This window comes from Penicillium coprophilum (assembly GCF_028826855.1).
Source record: "Penicillium coprophilum strain IBT 35676 chromosome Unknown utg000004l_segment0_segment0, whole genome shotgun sequence".
Lineage (NCBI taxonomy): Eukaryota > Fungi > Ascomycota > Eurotiomycetes > Eurotiales > Aspergillaceae > Penicillium > Penicillium coprophilum.
The window spans coordinates 5,972,556-5,986,809 of NW_026622723.1; the positions used below are offsets into that span (position 1 = coordinate 5,972,556).

General features: G+C 47.3%; 7 protein-coding genes across 7 annotated transcripts; 3 read left to right on the forward strand and 4 right to left on the reverse strand.

Annotated features, from left to right (window-relative positions):
• Positions 1-1,299: 1,299 nt before the first annotated feature.
• N7500_006685 (histidine phosphatase family protein) lies at positions 1,300-2,991 on the forward strand (the record flags this gene model as incomplete). Its single annotated transcript, XM_056677829.1, has 3 exons — positions 1,300-1,891; positions 1,952-2,081; positions 2,145-2,991. The coding sequence occupies 3 exons, from the start codon at positions 1,300-1,302 to the stop codon at positions 2,989-2,991; spliced, it is 1,569 nt and encodes a 522-aa protein (XP_056532829.1).
• A 705-nt stretch (positions 2,992-3,696) lies between these two features.
• On the forward strand, positions 3,697-4,701 carry N7500_006686 (metallophosphoesterase family protein; the record flags this gene model as incomplete). The annotated part of the gene is made up of 1 exon (XM_056677830.1): positions 3,697-4,701. The coding sequence occupies one exon, from the start codon at positions 3,697-3,699 to the stop codon at positions 4,699-4,701; it is 1,005 nt and encodes a 334-aa protein (XP_056532830.1).
• Positions 4,702-4,788: 87 nt separating this feature from the next.
• Positions 4,789-6,590, reverse strand: N7500_006687 (cytochrome P450; the record flags this gene model as incomplete). The annotated part of the gene is made up of 5 exons (XM_056677831.1): positions 4,789-4,917; positions 4,999-5,865; positions 5,910-6,014; positions 6,104-6,300; positions 6,386-6,590. 5 exons carry the CDS (start codon positions 6,588-6,590, stop codon positions 4,789-4,791), a joined length of 1,503 nt encoding a protein of 500 aa, XP_056532831.1.
• Positions 6,591-7,831: 1,241 nt separating this feature from the next.
• Positions 7,832-8,875, reverse strand: N7500_006688 (alpha/beta hydrolase; the record flags this gene model as incomplete). Its single annotated transcript, XM_056677832.1, has 1 exon — positions 7,832-8,875. The coding sequence occupies one exon, from the start codon at positions 8,873-8,875 to the stop codon at positions 7,832-7,834; it is 1,044 nt and encodes a 347-aa protein (XP_056532832.1).
• A 625-nt stretch (positions 8,876-9,500) lies between these two features.
• Positions 9,501-10,640, forward strand: N7500_006689 (putative short chain dehydrogenase/reductase; the record flags this gene model as incomplete). Its single annotated transcript, XM_056677833.1, has 5 exons — positions 9,501-9,591; positions 9,650-9,698; positions 9,747-9,812; positions 9,870-10,256; positions 10,364-10,640. The coding sequence occupies 5 exons, from the start codon at positions 9,501-9,503 to the stop codon at positions 10,638-10,640; spliced, it is 870 nt and encodes a 289-aa protein (XP_056532833.1).
• Positions 10,641-11,401: 761 nt separating this feature from the next.
• Positions 11,402-11,763, reverse strand: N7500_006690 (uncharacterized protein; the record flags this gene model as incomplete). Its single annotated transcript, XM_056677834.1, has 2 exons — positions 11,402-11,553; positions 11,613-11,763. 2 exons carry the CDS (start codon positions 11,761-11,763, stop codon positions 11,402-11,404), a joined length of 303 nt encoding a protein of 100 aa, XP_056532834.1.
• A 772-nt stretch (positions 11,764-12,535) lies between these two features.
• N7500_006691 (uncharacterized protein) lies at positions 12,536-13,417 on the reverse strand (the record flags this gene model as incomplete). The annotated part of the gene is made up of 2 exons (XM_056677835.1): positions 12,536-12,894; positions 13,024-13,417. The coding sequence occupies 2 exons, from the start codon at positions 13,415-13,417 to the stop codon at positions 12,536-12,538; spliced, it is 753 nt and encodes a 250-aa protein (XP_056532835.1).
• Positions 13,418-14,254: the final 837 nt, after the last annotated feature.

A 14,254-nucleotide genomic window follows, 5' to 3' on the forward strand; every position in this document is an offset into this window, starting at 1 on the left:
TGCCATCCATGGAAATTTTTAAATCCTTAGATCGCTAATACAGTTCCCAGACAAGGCACCGTATGTAGGTGGTTGCGCCAGTTTCGGGACGTACTGTACCAGTCCCTCCACTCGACCTGGTACAAACGTTCAGAATATGAATCAGAAACTGCTCAAGTTAGCTTCCATTTACATACACAACACAATATTCACAACTCACATTCTCGGTGTTGCAATAAAGAGTTTGACCTTTGCACGAGCTTCCCATTATAGACCAATTAGCGTAGCTCGAAGCGAAGGTGCATTAGATAGCATACAGCTTGCACACCCAACTCCAATGTGAACTGTTTTCCCTACTACATTGACAGGATCTAGAAGTTGGCAGCATTAAGTGCCTGGTTGCCACTGGAACATGTAAAAGGTTTGTCTCTCGGTGAACGGATAAGCCATGACGCCGCTGGGCGCAGAAGCAATTATGAAGTGAAAGAGTATCATTATGCCCGATTTGCGAAAAAAAATGTATAATGGTTGATACTCATTAGTATATCATCTCTGACCATTATAGATAATGATTCTCTTATATTCTTAGACAAGTGTAATGGCCCACTGTAACCTCGGTTGTAGTTGGAACGTTTGCCATCCAATGCTTGCTATAGTGTTCAGGACATTCAGGTGAATAGGCTGAATAGACTGGAGAGTAGGGCGGCAAGAGGCGATTTCCTAACAAAATAGGAAAACGGAAATGACAAAAACATACAACAGTGAGGATTCGCTGGTGGTCACCCACCCAACTACTAACTCACCGGCGTGTGGCTTAAGTACGGCTGAGCGGACGGGAAGCCCTGTTTTCCACACCCTATGGTCGTATGTGCTCATCATAATGATAACAAAAATTATATCCCAATACTATAATATTATTGAAAAGGCAACCCGTCCTGACGGTGGTGAGTTTATAGGATGGGTGCCCCCTTGAGACTGCATAGCCGGGATTGGGAAGAGTTGCGCTATACTCCCGCCCACAGCGCGGGATTGGAGTGAGGACCGGACGAGAACCCTCCGGCGCGATGTCTGGCCCACTCACCTCACCCAGGAAGGAGGAAATAACGCCGATCACCAACTCTCAAATAAATATGGAATAACAATTTCCCGAAAATGAATTGGAGAATTCATCGATCACAAAGTCAACAGGTCGCATTACATCTACGGTGCTTACCTACACTGTAAGGACTCACAATCGGGTATCTTCAAACGCCAACGGAGAACGGGAGATTGAAGTGAACCTACGCCTTTGCGCCACAAGAAACCCGGATACTCCAAACCATGAAGAATCTCATCGGAGCTACTCTGGTGACAGTTGTCACAGCTACAGTGACTAGCACTTCTGCTCCTGCATCGAACCCAACCGGATCTAGCTATGCATCTGGTTTTGACATGACCAAGAGCTGGGCCAATCTCAGCCCCTACAAGGACGCCGATAGCTTCGGCATTCCTAGTGGTGTCCCCCAAGGATGTGAACTATCTCAGGTGCACGTTTTGCATCGTCATGCACAGCGATTTCCCACGGATTATCCGTTGGATGGCCAGGGAATGACCGACTTCGCAGCCAAGTTGACCAATTACAGCAAGGCTAACCCAGACAAGAACGTGGCTGTGGGTCCTTTGAAGTTCCTGAACAACTGGGAATATGTTCTTGGCGAGGATACTCTTATGGAGAATGGTGCTGCCACTGAGGCTACATCCGGTGCCAATTTTTGGATCAAGTACGGAAGACTGTTGTACCGTGCCGGACGTGAGAATGTGGCTGCTTGGAGCCAATCCCTTAATGTTTACGCCAACGGCACAGATCGGCCGACGCCGGTGTTTCGCACTACCTCTCAGGGACGTATTTTGGAAAGCGCACGTTGGTGGCTCAGTGAGTGGAATTCTCCTTTCTTTCATCAGACCCGGATAACCAGCTGACCTCTTCGACTAGGCGGTTTCTTTGGAAACAGTGGAGCCAACAGCTCTTATGACCAGTATAAGCTTGTTGTAATTCCCGAGCAGGCTGATTTCAACAACACTCTAGCTTCTTACGAAACGTGCACGTTTGATTATACTGAAGGGTGAGCAAAACGTCTTCCAACAAAGAATGCCTGGTCATGAAACTGTATTAACAAAAGTTATAGCGACAAGGCTGCTGAGGTGTTTATTTCTCGATACACGAAATATGCTCGCCGCCGTCTGTCCTCCTACCTCCCCCGCGACTTCAACCTGACTAGCATGGACGTGCTCGCCATGCAGAACCTCTGTGTATATGAGTACACTAGTCTTGGCGGCTCGTCATTTTGTTCTCTTTTCACCGAGCAAGAATGGAAGGACTTCGAGTACAACATCGACGTGCAGTACTATGGAGATTACGCCTATGGCTCACCCAGTGGCCGTGCCCAGGGTATCGGCTACGTTCTAGAGCTCGCGGCTCGCCTCGAGCAAAAGCTCATCACCTCAAGCGATACAAGCATCAACTACACCTACACCAATAACAAAGCCCAGTTTCCATTCAACCAGCCCTTCTACATGGATATGTCTCACGACGATATCATCTTGTCCGTGATTAACGCTCTTGGTCTCGACTATTTCAATTACGGTCCCAAGGGTTTGCCTGTTCACATTAACCACGCACCTGAGCGTAACTTCTCCCTCAGCCAGATGACACCCTTTGGTGCCCGATTCATGTCCGAGATCTGGACTTGCCCCCGTGATGTGTCATTTGATCATTTGGACCCTGTTCTCTACACCAACCCTACCATCAAGTCTACCGTCAACACCACGAAGTACATTCGTTTTGTGCTCAATAATTCTCCTCTCCCACAAGATGGACTTGTCGGTTGTGAGGATTCTAACAATGGTTTCTGTCATCTTGATAAGTTTTTGCGTGGCGTGCCCACTCTTAAGCACAAGGCGCAGTTCCAGAAGGCATGCTTTGGTAACTATACCACCGGAAGCCAGGTCGGGGATGGTGCTCCAGAATCTTAAATCAAACTGAGAGGCAGCCTCTACATAAGTCCCTCTATCTCTGGTCTTGTGCATATTATCCCAGCACCGATAATAAACTTGAAATATTAGAGCCGACCTTGTGAGTTGAGCTCATAGTCTGCGGCTGGATTCCAAACTTCAATTAGCATTCAGATCATCAATGGTAGAACGTCTTTCAATTTTAATAGGTGTATAGAGGTGCAGCACAACGGCAATATAGAGGTTTCAATCAAACTCAAGAGACCATCGCTCAGAAGGACGCGATAAACGACATCTCATGCTTGGAAGGAAGGTCTTCAAAGAAGATCAAAATGACTATCCCTCTGATGGTTAAGAAAAGAAGCATAGTTCATGCAAGGATATTATCAAATTCTTTTGTGACTCCCGAGGTCCTCGGCTGACATCCTTCGATTGCTAGAGTTACCAAATCTTGATAATCTAGCAGGTACGATGGATGGGAGGACATTTGGCCATTCTGACACCCACGCCTTGAAGGATTGGTCGCAATCTAACTTTTCTCCCCCCTTCTCTCACACACTTCTCTCTGAAGTATCAGCTCCGAAACTAGTTAGCGGGGAGCAGGCCTCAGGCATCCAGGCAGAAACACACATACGCGCTAGTCTGCGTGTGTCGCATCCCCCCGGCACTAATTTCATCTCCTTCCGTTTCGCTTCCAATAAAGACACGCCCCAAGTCTGAAAAGCGATGTCCACTAAAAAACCGATCACTATATTCCCAATCACAACTTTCATCTCAGACCTACCTACCAACCTTGTGCCGCAATCCACTCTATCATCTTTCGAAAATGGCCCTACCAGCGGACGTTTGGTCATTGTAGGAGATGTACACGGAATGAAGAAATCCCTTGATGCCCTTCTAGAAAAAGTTAGCTTTGACAAAAGCAAAGGAGATCATCTCATATTTGTTGGCGACATAGCCAATAAAGGGCCTGATTCCCCTGGCGTCGTTGATCTGGCCATCAAGCTAGACGCTAGCGCCGTGAGAGGCAACCACGAAAATGCAATTCTTAATGCGGCCGCGGATATCAAAGCTAAAAAAGAAAGTCAACTACATTCTGGAGATTTGACTGATACTCCGGCCTTGTCTGAGAACTCCAAAGCCGACCCACGTGAGGATACTACTGCCAGAGACTGCGAGAACCCCGATAAAAACGCATCTTCTACATCGCATACTACAGCACTAGCGCTTTCAAAGCGTCAGATTGACTGGCTTGCCGCTTTGCCTTTGATCATACGTGTTAAGCTACCTCAAGACCTGGCATCCACCCTCGGCGACACTTTAATTGTCGTACATGCAGGTCTCGTTCCTGGTATCCAACCTGAGGACCAGAATCCATATGATTTAATGCATATGCGGAGCCTAGTAGGAACCCCGGGCGAGGAGGGTGGACTCAAATCGGCTGAAAGTCCCGGGGAAGAAAGCTGGGTTGTGGAATGGGACCAGTGGCAAGATAAACTAGCATCCAAGACTACGGTGATCTTCGGACACGATGCAAAGCGTCGTCTGCAACAAAGCAGGCATGCAATTGGACTAGATTCAGGGTGTTTATACGGCCACCAATTGAGTGCGCTTGTGGTTGGAGCTTCAGATGGGAAGATTGAGCATCGGCTTGTCCAGGTCGAATGCGCTGATGTGCCTGTGGTCCCAACTTCGTCTCCGAAACAAGACGACGAGAAAATGGTTGCGTAATGGGTATAAAATCTGAATGGAAGATCGAATTCACCATGATGATTCGCCGAAGCGATATCCACTACGTGGGAACTATTCTCTATCTGATCAGGTAGAAGAAGGCGTCCGCTCCGTCACTTGCACCCACATATCCGAGATGGCGAAAAGACCAAGGTAATTCCGCGCATCCCAGGGACGAGTCTGATTGATAAGTGCGAGGTCAAAGTTGCGTAAGAGCTACGTCCAGTCGGCTATCAGTTAGCGTGTCATTAAGGACAAAAAGAACGCGAAGAAACCGGCGAAGCTGTTGCTACCCACCTCGAATACAATCTTCCCGATCTCAATTTGAGCCACTGGCTTCCCTAAACACTGGAATTTGCCATGACCGAATATGAGGTCGTTGGTTCGAACCATGGCAGCCAGCTTGTTAGGGTCCGAGTCCAGCCATCGCTCGGGTCGGAAAGCTTCTGCGTCCTTGCCGTATATCTTCTCGCTCTTATGCATAGCGTATGCCGAGTACCCGATGCATGTGTCACCTGGTAGAAATACACTCTCGCCGTCGACGACAACAGTGTCGCCACCTGTCGGGACATCACGGGGGAAAATGTTCGCGACCGGCGGCTTGACTCGCAAACCTTCACGGATCACAGCCTGGAGGTAGGGGAGTTTCTTAGTCTGGGCAGCAGTAACAAGACCTTCGCCTGTGCTCGGAGCACGGCCGTCACGCACGGCATCGTCAACCTCACGCTGTAGCTTGAAGTAGACGCGGGGATTTGTCATGAGGCACAAAAGGGTACCACGAATACCGCTAGCAGTCGTGTCCGAGCCCGCAATGATTTGCTCTAGCGCCTCAGTGCGCAGCTCGTCACCTGCTAAGCCGTGGCGCATGAATGAAGCTAGCATATCGGATCTTTCGTTTGTGGAGCCCGCAGCGCGCTCGTCGACAAAGCGGAAGCATGTAGCCATCATCTTACCGAAGCCATTGTTATCCTTAGGCGAAGGTGCAATAAACTTGCCGATGAAAGGCATCTGGGTGATCCAGGTCAAGCCCATGGCAAGGACGGTATTACCAATGGCAAGTCCCTCCTCGCTCGATTGGAGGTAGTCATCTATGTCATGGTCATTCTGCAGCATACCGAATTCCTTACCGAGGCCGACACTGCTAATGACGTCGAGTGTAAAATACTGGACCTTCTTTGCTAGGTCCATGGGTACAACATGACGGGTACAACATGACGGTCGGACGCGATGTATTTGGATCGGATGAGTTTCAGAAACTCCTGGACTCGTTCATCCACAGACCCTTCGAGCTTGGTGTTCTCCCTTCCCGAATACTATATAACAATATCCGGTCAACCCTATGTGGCAGAAATAGGCGAGGAGAGAGTGAGGGTCTGTCAGAAATATGAGACGGATATCATACCCCTGGAGCCATCTGCTTCCTCCGTTGTTCGTGTTTCGCGTTATCCGTCTGACTAAAGACATTGTCCCTCCGGTACTCGATTCGTGTAGCTCTGTAATACCAATCAGAGCGCTTGTAGCCAGGCTTATTGTTTACGTGCATCCAAACTTCGGGAGAGGACGTGATTAGAACGTGAGGCGCGACACGGGCGATCGGGCCTAGCTCGAGTCGTGTTAACAATGGCAGATGTGACACCCCGATAGAGATAGAAAAAACATAGGGTGTGTGAAAAATGCCGCGCACCATATTTCTTATTGACTTCTGCATACCACTCGTGGCAATTTTGCCCAAGTATCGCCAAGCTATGAGGCCAGTTCGAAAAGCCGGTTCCCGAAGGACCTTTGAACTGCATCAACTTGACATACATCGTGACCACTCTAAAGACATAGAGGCTCACGAGGCCGCAGGAGAGTGTTATAACCTGACCGGATAGAAGTGCTACCGCCATAGTGAAAGAGATAATTGGACGGAGTTGATCAAAGCGGAATTTCCGGAGTCGTAGGCTCTGCTATATACTATTGCACTATTGAGCGTGGAAACGTGCGACACTTTCTGACTTCACAAGGTGGGGTGAATGCAAAGCAGAGTCCCAAATCATACCGTTCAGCCTAGTACATTCCATTACAATTAGGCACAGCAGGGAGGGCATACCCTTAGTACATTGAGTGGATGTACCTCGGCCCCACACATCCTATCCTATACAATATTCTGCCCGCGAAAAGACTTCCAGTCATTCTTAGTATATTTGCTAATATAGCATATTATGAAAGGAACTGATTCAAAGGTCTAGGAACTGAAGAAAGCGACCTTTTACTCGTAAGAAAAGCAGCTTCGCGTGCTATTTCAAGGTAATTCTATTTATAGATATGCGCTCTAGGGAGGCGGCGTTGGTGACGAAGGTGGGGTGCAATTACTTATGTTACTGTCTAGTCATGCAGCCCCCAAGGCTACCCAATCTCGATTGAACATATCTGTTGATCGCAATGCGATCGTCCAATGATTTTCATATACAATTTACACCATTCTTTGTATTCCTACAGTTCCAATCCTATGGAGCAAAAGGGTGCCAGAGCTTATGTTCATGTCTTTAGCTTGGGATGCGCATAGGCTTTGAGTCGGCCCGTATCATCTCCTCGGTCAGAACTATCATCCTAATCGCTTCTTTTCTACTCTAGGCTCTATTTCTTCGCCTATATCGCACTTCCCCTAGAGTGATGCTCAGGTCTGAGGGGAGCATTGAGACTTGCCACGATGAGACAGAAACCATAAAACAGGGCTTACTGGTAGCCTCTCTTCCAAGCAGTAGATTGGTTAAATAGTGGTATCAAGAACTGCGGGAGCAGCTGAACTAGCGTGCTGAGTGGGTGGATTTTCCCTCAAGTTTGTAGACAAGAATGTTACCCGCTGTTTCCTCAGGTAATATTTCAACTTCTGGTCTATGATCACCAGAAATTTCAGTCCAAAAAGATCATGTTGCAGAAAAGCAATTAAAAGGGTGGTTGATAGGGTGACACAGGCAACACCCTATTGGCGCAACCGCAACGAATACGCAGACTAGAAATGAATGCTGGGATATAATATCCACCTTCCATGACTGGGAGACATTACGGACTCGCATATTCCTACATACAAGCATTGCGAACCAGAGAATCTTTCAAGTCTTTCTTCTCCCACTTCCACACATTTATTCTAGAGATTTAGTTGGAAGAAGTGAGTGAGTTTAGCGAATGGAATCAGATCTACACGATCATAGAGGTCAACATGACCAGCGCCAGCAACCCAAAACAGCTCCTTTGGCTCACCCGCCCTGGCATAAGCATCTTCACTGAACTCGCGTGAGTGTGCCTGATCACCAGAGATAAACAGCATCGGACGCGGCGAAATGGTGTTTATATCGTTGAACGGGTAAAAGTTCATGGATTTCGTGTTGGTCGAGAGAGTCGGGTGCGTCGTGAGATTGGCAGTCGTGCCCTTGGGAGTGAATTCACCACGCACCGTACGGTAATAGTCATAAAACTCGCTGTCCACTGCGGTCGAATCCGCTGTGAGTCTATTCGGAGTGCCGCCCGTGTACTCAGTTCTGCCACCATCCACCTCAATCCAGCGTTGCTGCGCTGCCACGCTGATGACCTGCTTGCGTTCAGCAAGATCTTGCGACTTCCGTAGTCCGTGTCGGCTCACAGCTCCCATGTTATACATTGTTGATGTTGCGATGGCCTTGATGCGCGGGTCGATCTTCGCTGCGCTGATCAGAAAGGAGCCGCTACCGCAGATACCGAGACCACCGATCCGCTCACGATCCACGTTCGTGAGGTTTTGCACCCCAAGGTAGTCTACTGCTGCGCTGAATGCCTCTGCGTACAGTTCTGCCGACACAGCATTGCGCGGTCTACCCCGGCTGCTGCCCCAGAATGGCAGGTCAAGTGACACCGTGACAAAGCCCTGCTCGGCGAGTTTTATTGCGTAGAGGTTTGCGCTTTGCTCCTTCACGGCACCCATTGGATGGCCGACGACAACAGCCGGAGCGGAGGCGCTGCGGTTGGGGTTGTTGAGGGTGAAAAGATTGCCCGCGATAGTTGTTTGGTATTGGCTTTGGAAGGTGATCTTCCAAACAGTCACATTGTTGCTGCGGTAGAAATTGTCCGCCCCGTATGACATGTTTTGCGCCATAGCTGAAATGGTATGGAACACTGCGATTCCGAATGCAGCGACTATGCGTCCAACGAATTTCATGTTGCTGCTGTTTGGCTCTCGGGTCTTTGCCAAAATAAAATGAGTTGGATATGGGATATCTCCTCGGCAGGATCTGCCTATGCTTTTATAGTTCATGGGGTAATGGGATTGCTCCATATGTGACCTTGGAAACAAAACCCAGGCTGGCGTCGTCATGCCAAGACAGATCATTGGTCATGCCTGAGCTGAGTTCATTTGAGAATCCAGTCAGATAGGAATAGGAACAATCCAACTTGCCACGATACTCTACAGTTTCAACGAACATGACTTATCTCCGGTGCTGAGAGCGGGCCCGCCAAGACTCATTCTAACCTTGGAAGGGTTGCAAGTTTTGGCCATGAAAACAGACGTGGAGAATAGTGGAGATATTTTTAAGTATTTCACTAATGCAAGTTGCTTATATTTCTAACAGTAGCGAATCATTGTCCCCCACTCGATGACGATCATTCCAACCCGAGTGTGGAATCTTGAATGTAAGCAACTTACATTGGCACCGGACTTTTGTGCCCAAATCCGATGGCCAGAGAGACAGGTAGTCATGCTTATAAGGTCTCTTTTTCGTCTCGAATCTCAATTTCTACACTCTGGTATCTATCGCCCTACATAAAAACCATTGAAAGAGACAATGGAAGAATATACGCACAAGGGGCCTGTTGATTGTAACCAGCCAATCAATGTGGAGAACCTCAAAGGAAAAACAGCAATTGTCACTGGTGGTGGGTCGCTTCTCGGCACATGATATTCAACTTGAAGCACCGACTGATTATATGATAGGTGCCAACGGTTTGGGAGAGGCCTACGTCCGAGCTCTGGTTGCCGCCGGGTATGACACGATGTCAAGATACGAAACAATAGCTAACAATACGATTAGAGTCAAAGTCTGTATCGGCGACCCTGACGTTCAAAAAGGAAGCGAGTTAGAACAAGAACTTCCTGAGTATGTATACGGTTCATTTCTAAATCTCGGCTTCATACTCATATATCGTTTCAAAAGCATCAAATTCATTCGCTGCGACATCACCAAGTGGACTGACCAAGTGGAACTCTTCCGTCAGGCTGTCCTCTTCTCTTCAACTGGGTTAATTTCACATGTCATAGCCAACGCGGGTATTCATCGTCGAGACGAAGTTTTTTCGTACTCTGGTGATGACCAGGAGCCAGAAGAGCCCGATCTCAGCGTCATTGATGTCAACATCAGAGGTACTCTCTATACCGCTAAATTGGCCGCACATTATTTTATTCGGCAGAGTGGTACACATGCATCGCAAAAACAAGAGGATTCATCTCTGGTTTTAATCGGATCGGGTGCGGCTTTTCTGGACTGTCCACGGAGTCCTCAATATAGTGCAAGCAAATGGGCCATGCGCGGAATTATGCACTCGTTGAGAAGGACTGCTCACTTCTACGGTAGTCGTGTCAACATTATCTCTCCATGGTAAGCGCGAATATCTTCCTCTGTCGCATAGCTCTCTTTCTGATAAGGAAAAGGTACGTCAAAACAAACATCTTATCAGATGATGTTTTCAAACATGTATGCAATGTGGGAGTTGAGTTAGCGAAGGCAGAAGATGCGGGCCAATGCCTGCTAAGGATCCTCAGCGACCCTAAAATCAATGGGCACTCGTTATTTGTTTCAGGAAGAAAGTGGGCTTCTAGCGGATACCTTGATCTTGACTTGGATGATTACCCGCAGAATGCACTGATACAGGAGATACAGGAAGACCAAATGAGATCGGCACCTGTCTCTTTAGGCTTGTTTGGATGAACAAATAACAAGTTGAGCTAAAGTGGCGATCCAACACTGTCTAGGTCAAATGTCTGGTATGACTTCATTAATAGCATAACCATCTGGGAGATTATCAAAAGAAAAGCGGTTTTTTGGGATCACCGAGCAGATGAAACGCAAAATAATTATAAAGTCAAGTTGCTTGAGATATAGTACAGTGGCCTATTCATAAGGCGATCTGTATATTAAAGCTAACGTTGTTTTCCAGTCAAAAGGCTTCTCACCCCTCTTAGCTCTCCAACGATTGGTATTCATAACAAACTCTTCGCAACCTTTAAGCAGAAATCCCCATTTTAGTAGGAAAGCCGGCGTGATTTCCCAGTTTTCTGGCTGCCAAGAAGAACCCCAGACTAACAAGGTAGCTCCGGTATTTCTTGTATCCCAGAAGGCCATCAGATCATGACACAATTCATCATCATCAATAATATCTTGAACGGCTATAAGATTGTCGCGCATGTTGTGGAAGGGAAAGAAATCCAACCACGGGTGATGAGGGATGCGCCGTTGGGATTCTGTTGGTCGAAGACTCGAGGGGATTGAAGACATCGGGAAACCATTTGTCGGATGATTAAAAATAGAGATAGCATCATCGCGTTGCATCCATTCCATTGTCATGCCAATCGAGCGAGTATTCTCGATGATTGCATGCTGGATATTTAGCCTGGAGAGGGAGAGGAGGTGGTCAATGTCGGGGGAGTTGTGAAAGTAGCTCTGTAATGCTAGAGACTCGAACTGACACATCATCGAGTGCGCTTGAGGGGGGCGATAGTGCATGTGAATCCCTTTTCATCTCGGCTGATCCGCAAAGGAGTGGAGTTCGGTGGTGCAACAATGGCCTTGTCGCTGTGGGGCTGTGCTTTGTTCTCTGTATTTTTGGTCTGCTTCCGAATCCCTGGCCATTTTCAGTGGTTAGATATCATATGAATGGAGCAAAGAGGTAGCGTAGCGTACGATATGTTCTTTGGTTGAGGCGATTCTGTAACTTTCGCCGTTCTTTCCGGTCTATAGTACCGGTCCAATCATCCTCGGCTTTGCGGATAGCCGCCTGTTGTGACATTTGGATCAGCTGGATTCGCTGATTGTTTGTCATATCTGATGACATGGGGAAGGGATGTGCCGAGCGATCATGGCGGCGACATACTCTTTTAAAGCCGCAGCATGCTTACGCCAAGTCTGGATGTGATTGGCTCAAATATAAAGTTACGCTAATGCAAGTTGCTTACAGGCTCTAACCTAATTTGGGCTAGACATGATAATTCTTCCAAGGTTGGATCGATCAGTTCCGTGGTTTTGGAAATTGTTAAATTCCATAATTAGTTCTCGCCCTGTTCCTTTCGTAGATCTTTGGTCGTTGCCTGGTTTAGCGCCTTTTTTTTTCCCATGAAATACCTTTTTACCAGATTTGACGGTGATAAGAAGTAATCCCAAAGGATCTTCCAGGTCTCCACAGTGCGGTCACGCTCGCCCTTACAAAAGCACACCTGTCAATTACCAGCCTGACCGAAAAGAACTTCCATCGTGCTCGATAACATCATGATGTCGAGAAACATGGCGAAAAGTCTCAATCAACTCTCAACTCCGATCAAAGTTATTCTGTCTCCCTGTGACATGTATCCTTTGTCTAGTTGGACGTGCTGCTTATATTGTTTGTTTACGTTTATATAGTGATGTCATTGAGATCAATGACCTCTCTTTTTGACCCAATAATTGAATTTCTTTGGAAGGAGTCACGAAGCGCCTCGCTCCCACTTTGACATGGGATTGCCAGTGTGTACTCGTTCGCCATGTTTCTTTTCGGAAAAATGGCTTCCAGGGCGCAATTTTGCCTATCACGATCATAATGGCAATTCCTAGGTCCGCTATGTAAATTAGAACTAGAATTCCTCGCCGTTAACTATAGCATGAATGACATGAAGCGCGACAAAGGTCTCATTCCACGCTTGCCAAGTCTGAATGATAGCCGCTTGCATCTCCTCCTTACTTCCAGGAGCGTACATCACAGGTGCAGCGTTCAAGTTCTCGTCAGGGTCAAGAAGCTGCGGCCAAAAGTGAGAGTTGGCTTGGTTGACAATGTGGTACAATTGGCGAATCTGAGCCTTCATCTTCGCAATCTCAGGCTCGGCTTGGAGACATGTCAGATTGGCGACGTGTGGATTCCTAGTGATTGTCGAGTCCTTGAGTTCCATCATCCCATCCATGAGTTTGCGATTCTTTTCCGTTGCATTTTCATAAGCTCCATTAGCTCAATAGGTGGCGAGCAAGATGAAATACAGCTTGACTTTGATACGAGCCAGTGCAACGGTGTATGAAAGATGTGGCTTGTGGCGTAGAGGAACACAAAGAACGGCTCGGATGAACTCACCAATGAAAGCGCCGATCGGCTCGAGTGGATTGGCATTTCTGATATCTAGGTATGGCAGGGTCTGATCACCCCAATTGTACTGGGGGTCCTTGGCAGATGTAGCCCACCATTTCAAGAAATTGTAGCATTCCTGATCCTTCTTCAAACGGATCATTACACCAGGAACCATGTCTTTAGATCTAACGTTGTCGCTGCGGCAGAGTCGCAGGTTCTCCATGAGATTTTCAAGCTGCACTTGAACTGACTCGACATTTCTGACGAATGTCAGGGCAGCCCTGTAACCAAGACGAGCGTGCATGTAAGGGCGTGTTGGGAGAATTTTGAAGAATCGACCCATACCGTACCGAAAGTCGTCATCTGGATGATTGTACAAACCCTGTTCTTTGGCTTCCATGTTAACACGACACTTCTAGATTCTATTGCAATCAAATTTGTGATCTGAGCGGTGGGTAGTTTGATGCTCAACACTGCAGTATGGCATCACTCTGCAGCTAGAGCAGAGGCGGACCCCATCTTGTTTACCCCAAAGGCCACAGCTGGAGTGCAAAGGCACATTCATTTGAGACATTGAAAGACTTGAAAGGGGAAAGATGGAAGATGGGTGTAGGAAGCAAATGGCGGATGTTGAGATTAAATCTTGGGCCCACAGAGTGGGTCAGTCCTGCAAGTCGACACCCAGATAAATGGCCATAACAAGTTGCCTCTTGAACATCAACTCATCTTCTTTTGAGAAATACTGCTTAAACGTGTCTTGTATTCATATTCAGCAATTATTTCTATTGTACAGACTATCTTGGCTTGTTCTACGTCACACAAAAAGATCCCTTCAATCGTTTTTAACAAAGACACAATGTCATCTAATTCAGAGAAACGTGACGCTAGCTATTTTAGGCTAGTGAAAGAGATGAAGGTCTTTGTAAATAAATTCGGGTAATAAAGAGGCTTCACAATCTACCTTACACAAAGGCTTCCTTGACCATTATATAAACCATTAGTTGATGGACTCGAGGAACGTCTATAAGAAGGACCAAGTCCTCGCTCGAAATGGACTCATTCATCACAGCAAACAGTTCTCACACTCAAAACATCCTCAATATTCTCTTTCTGTTACCTTGACTTATATTCACATCATATTACACATATCCACAGTAGCAACCTTTCATTTCGAGACCATGCCTAATCGTGGACCAGCTCGGTATCCCTACGGTCATGGACAGGATCATGGCCACAG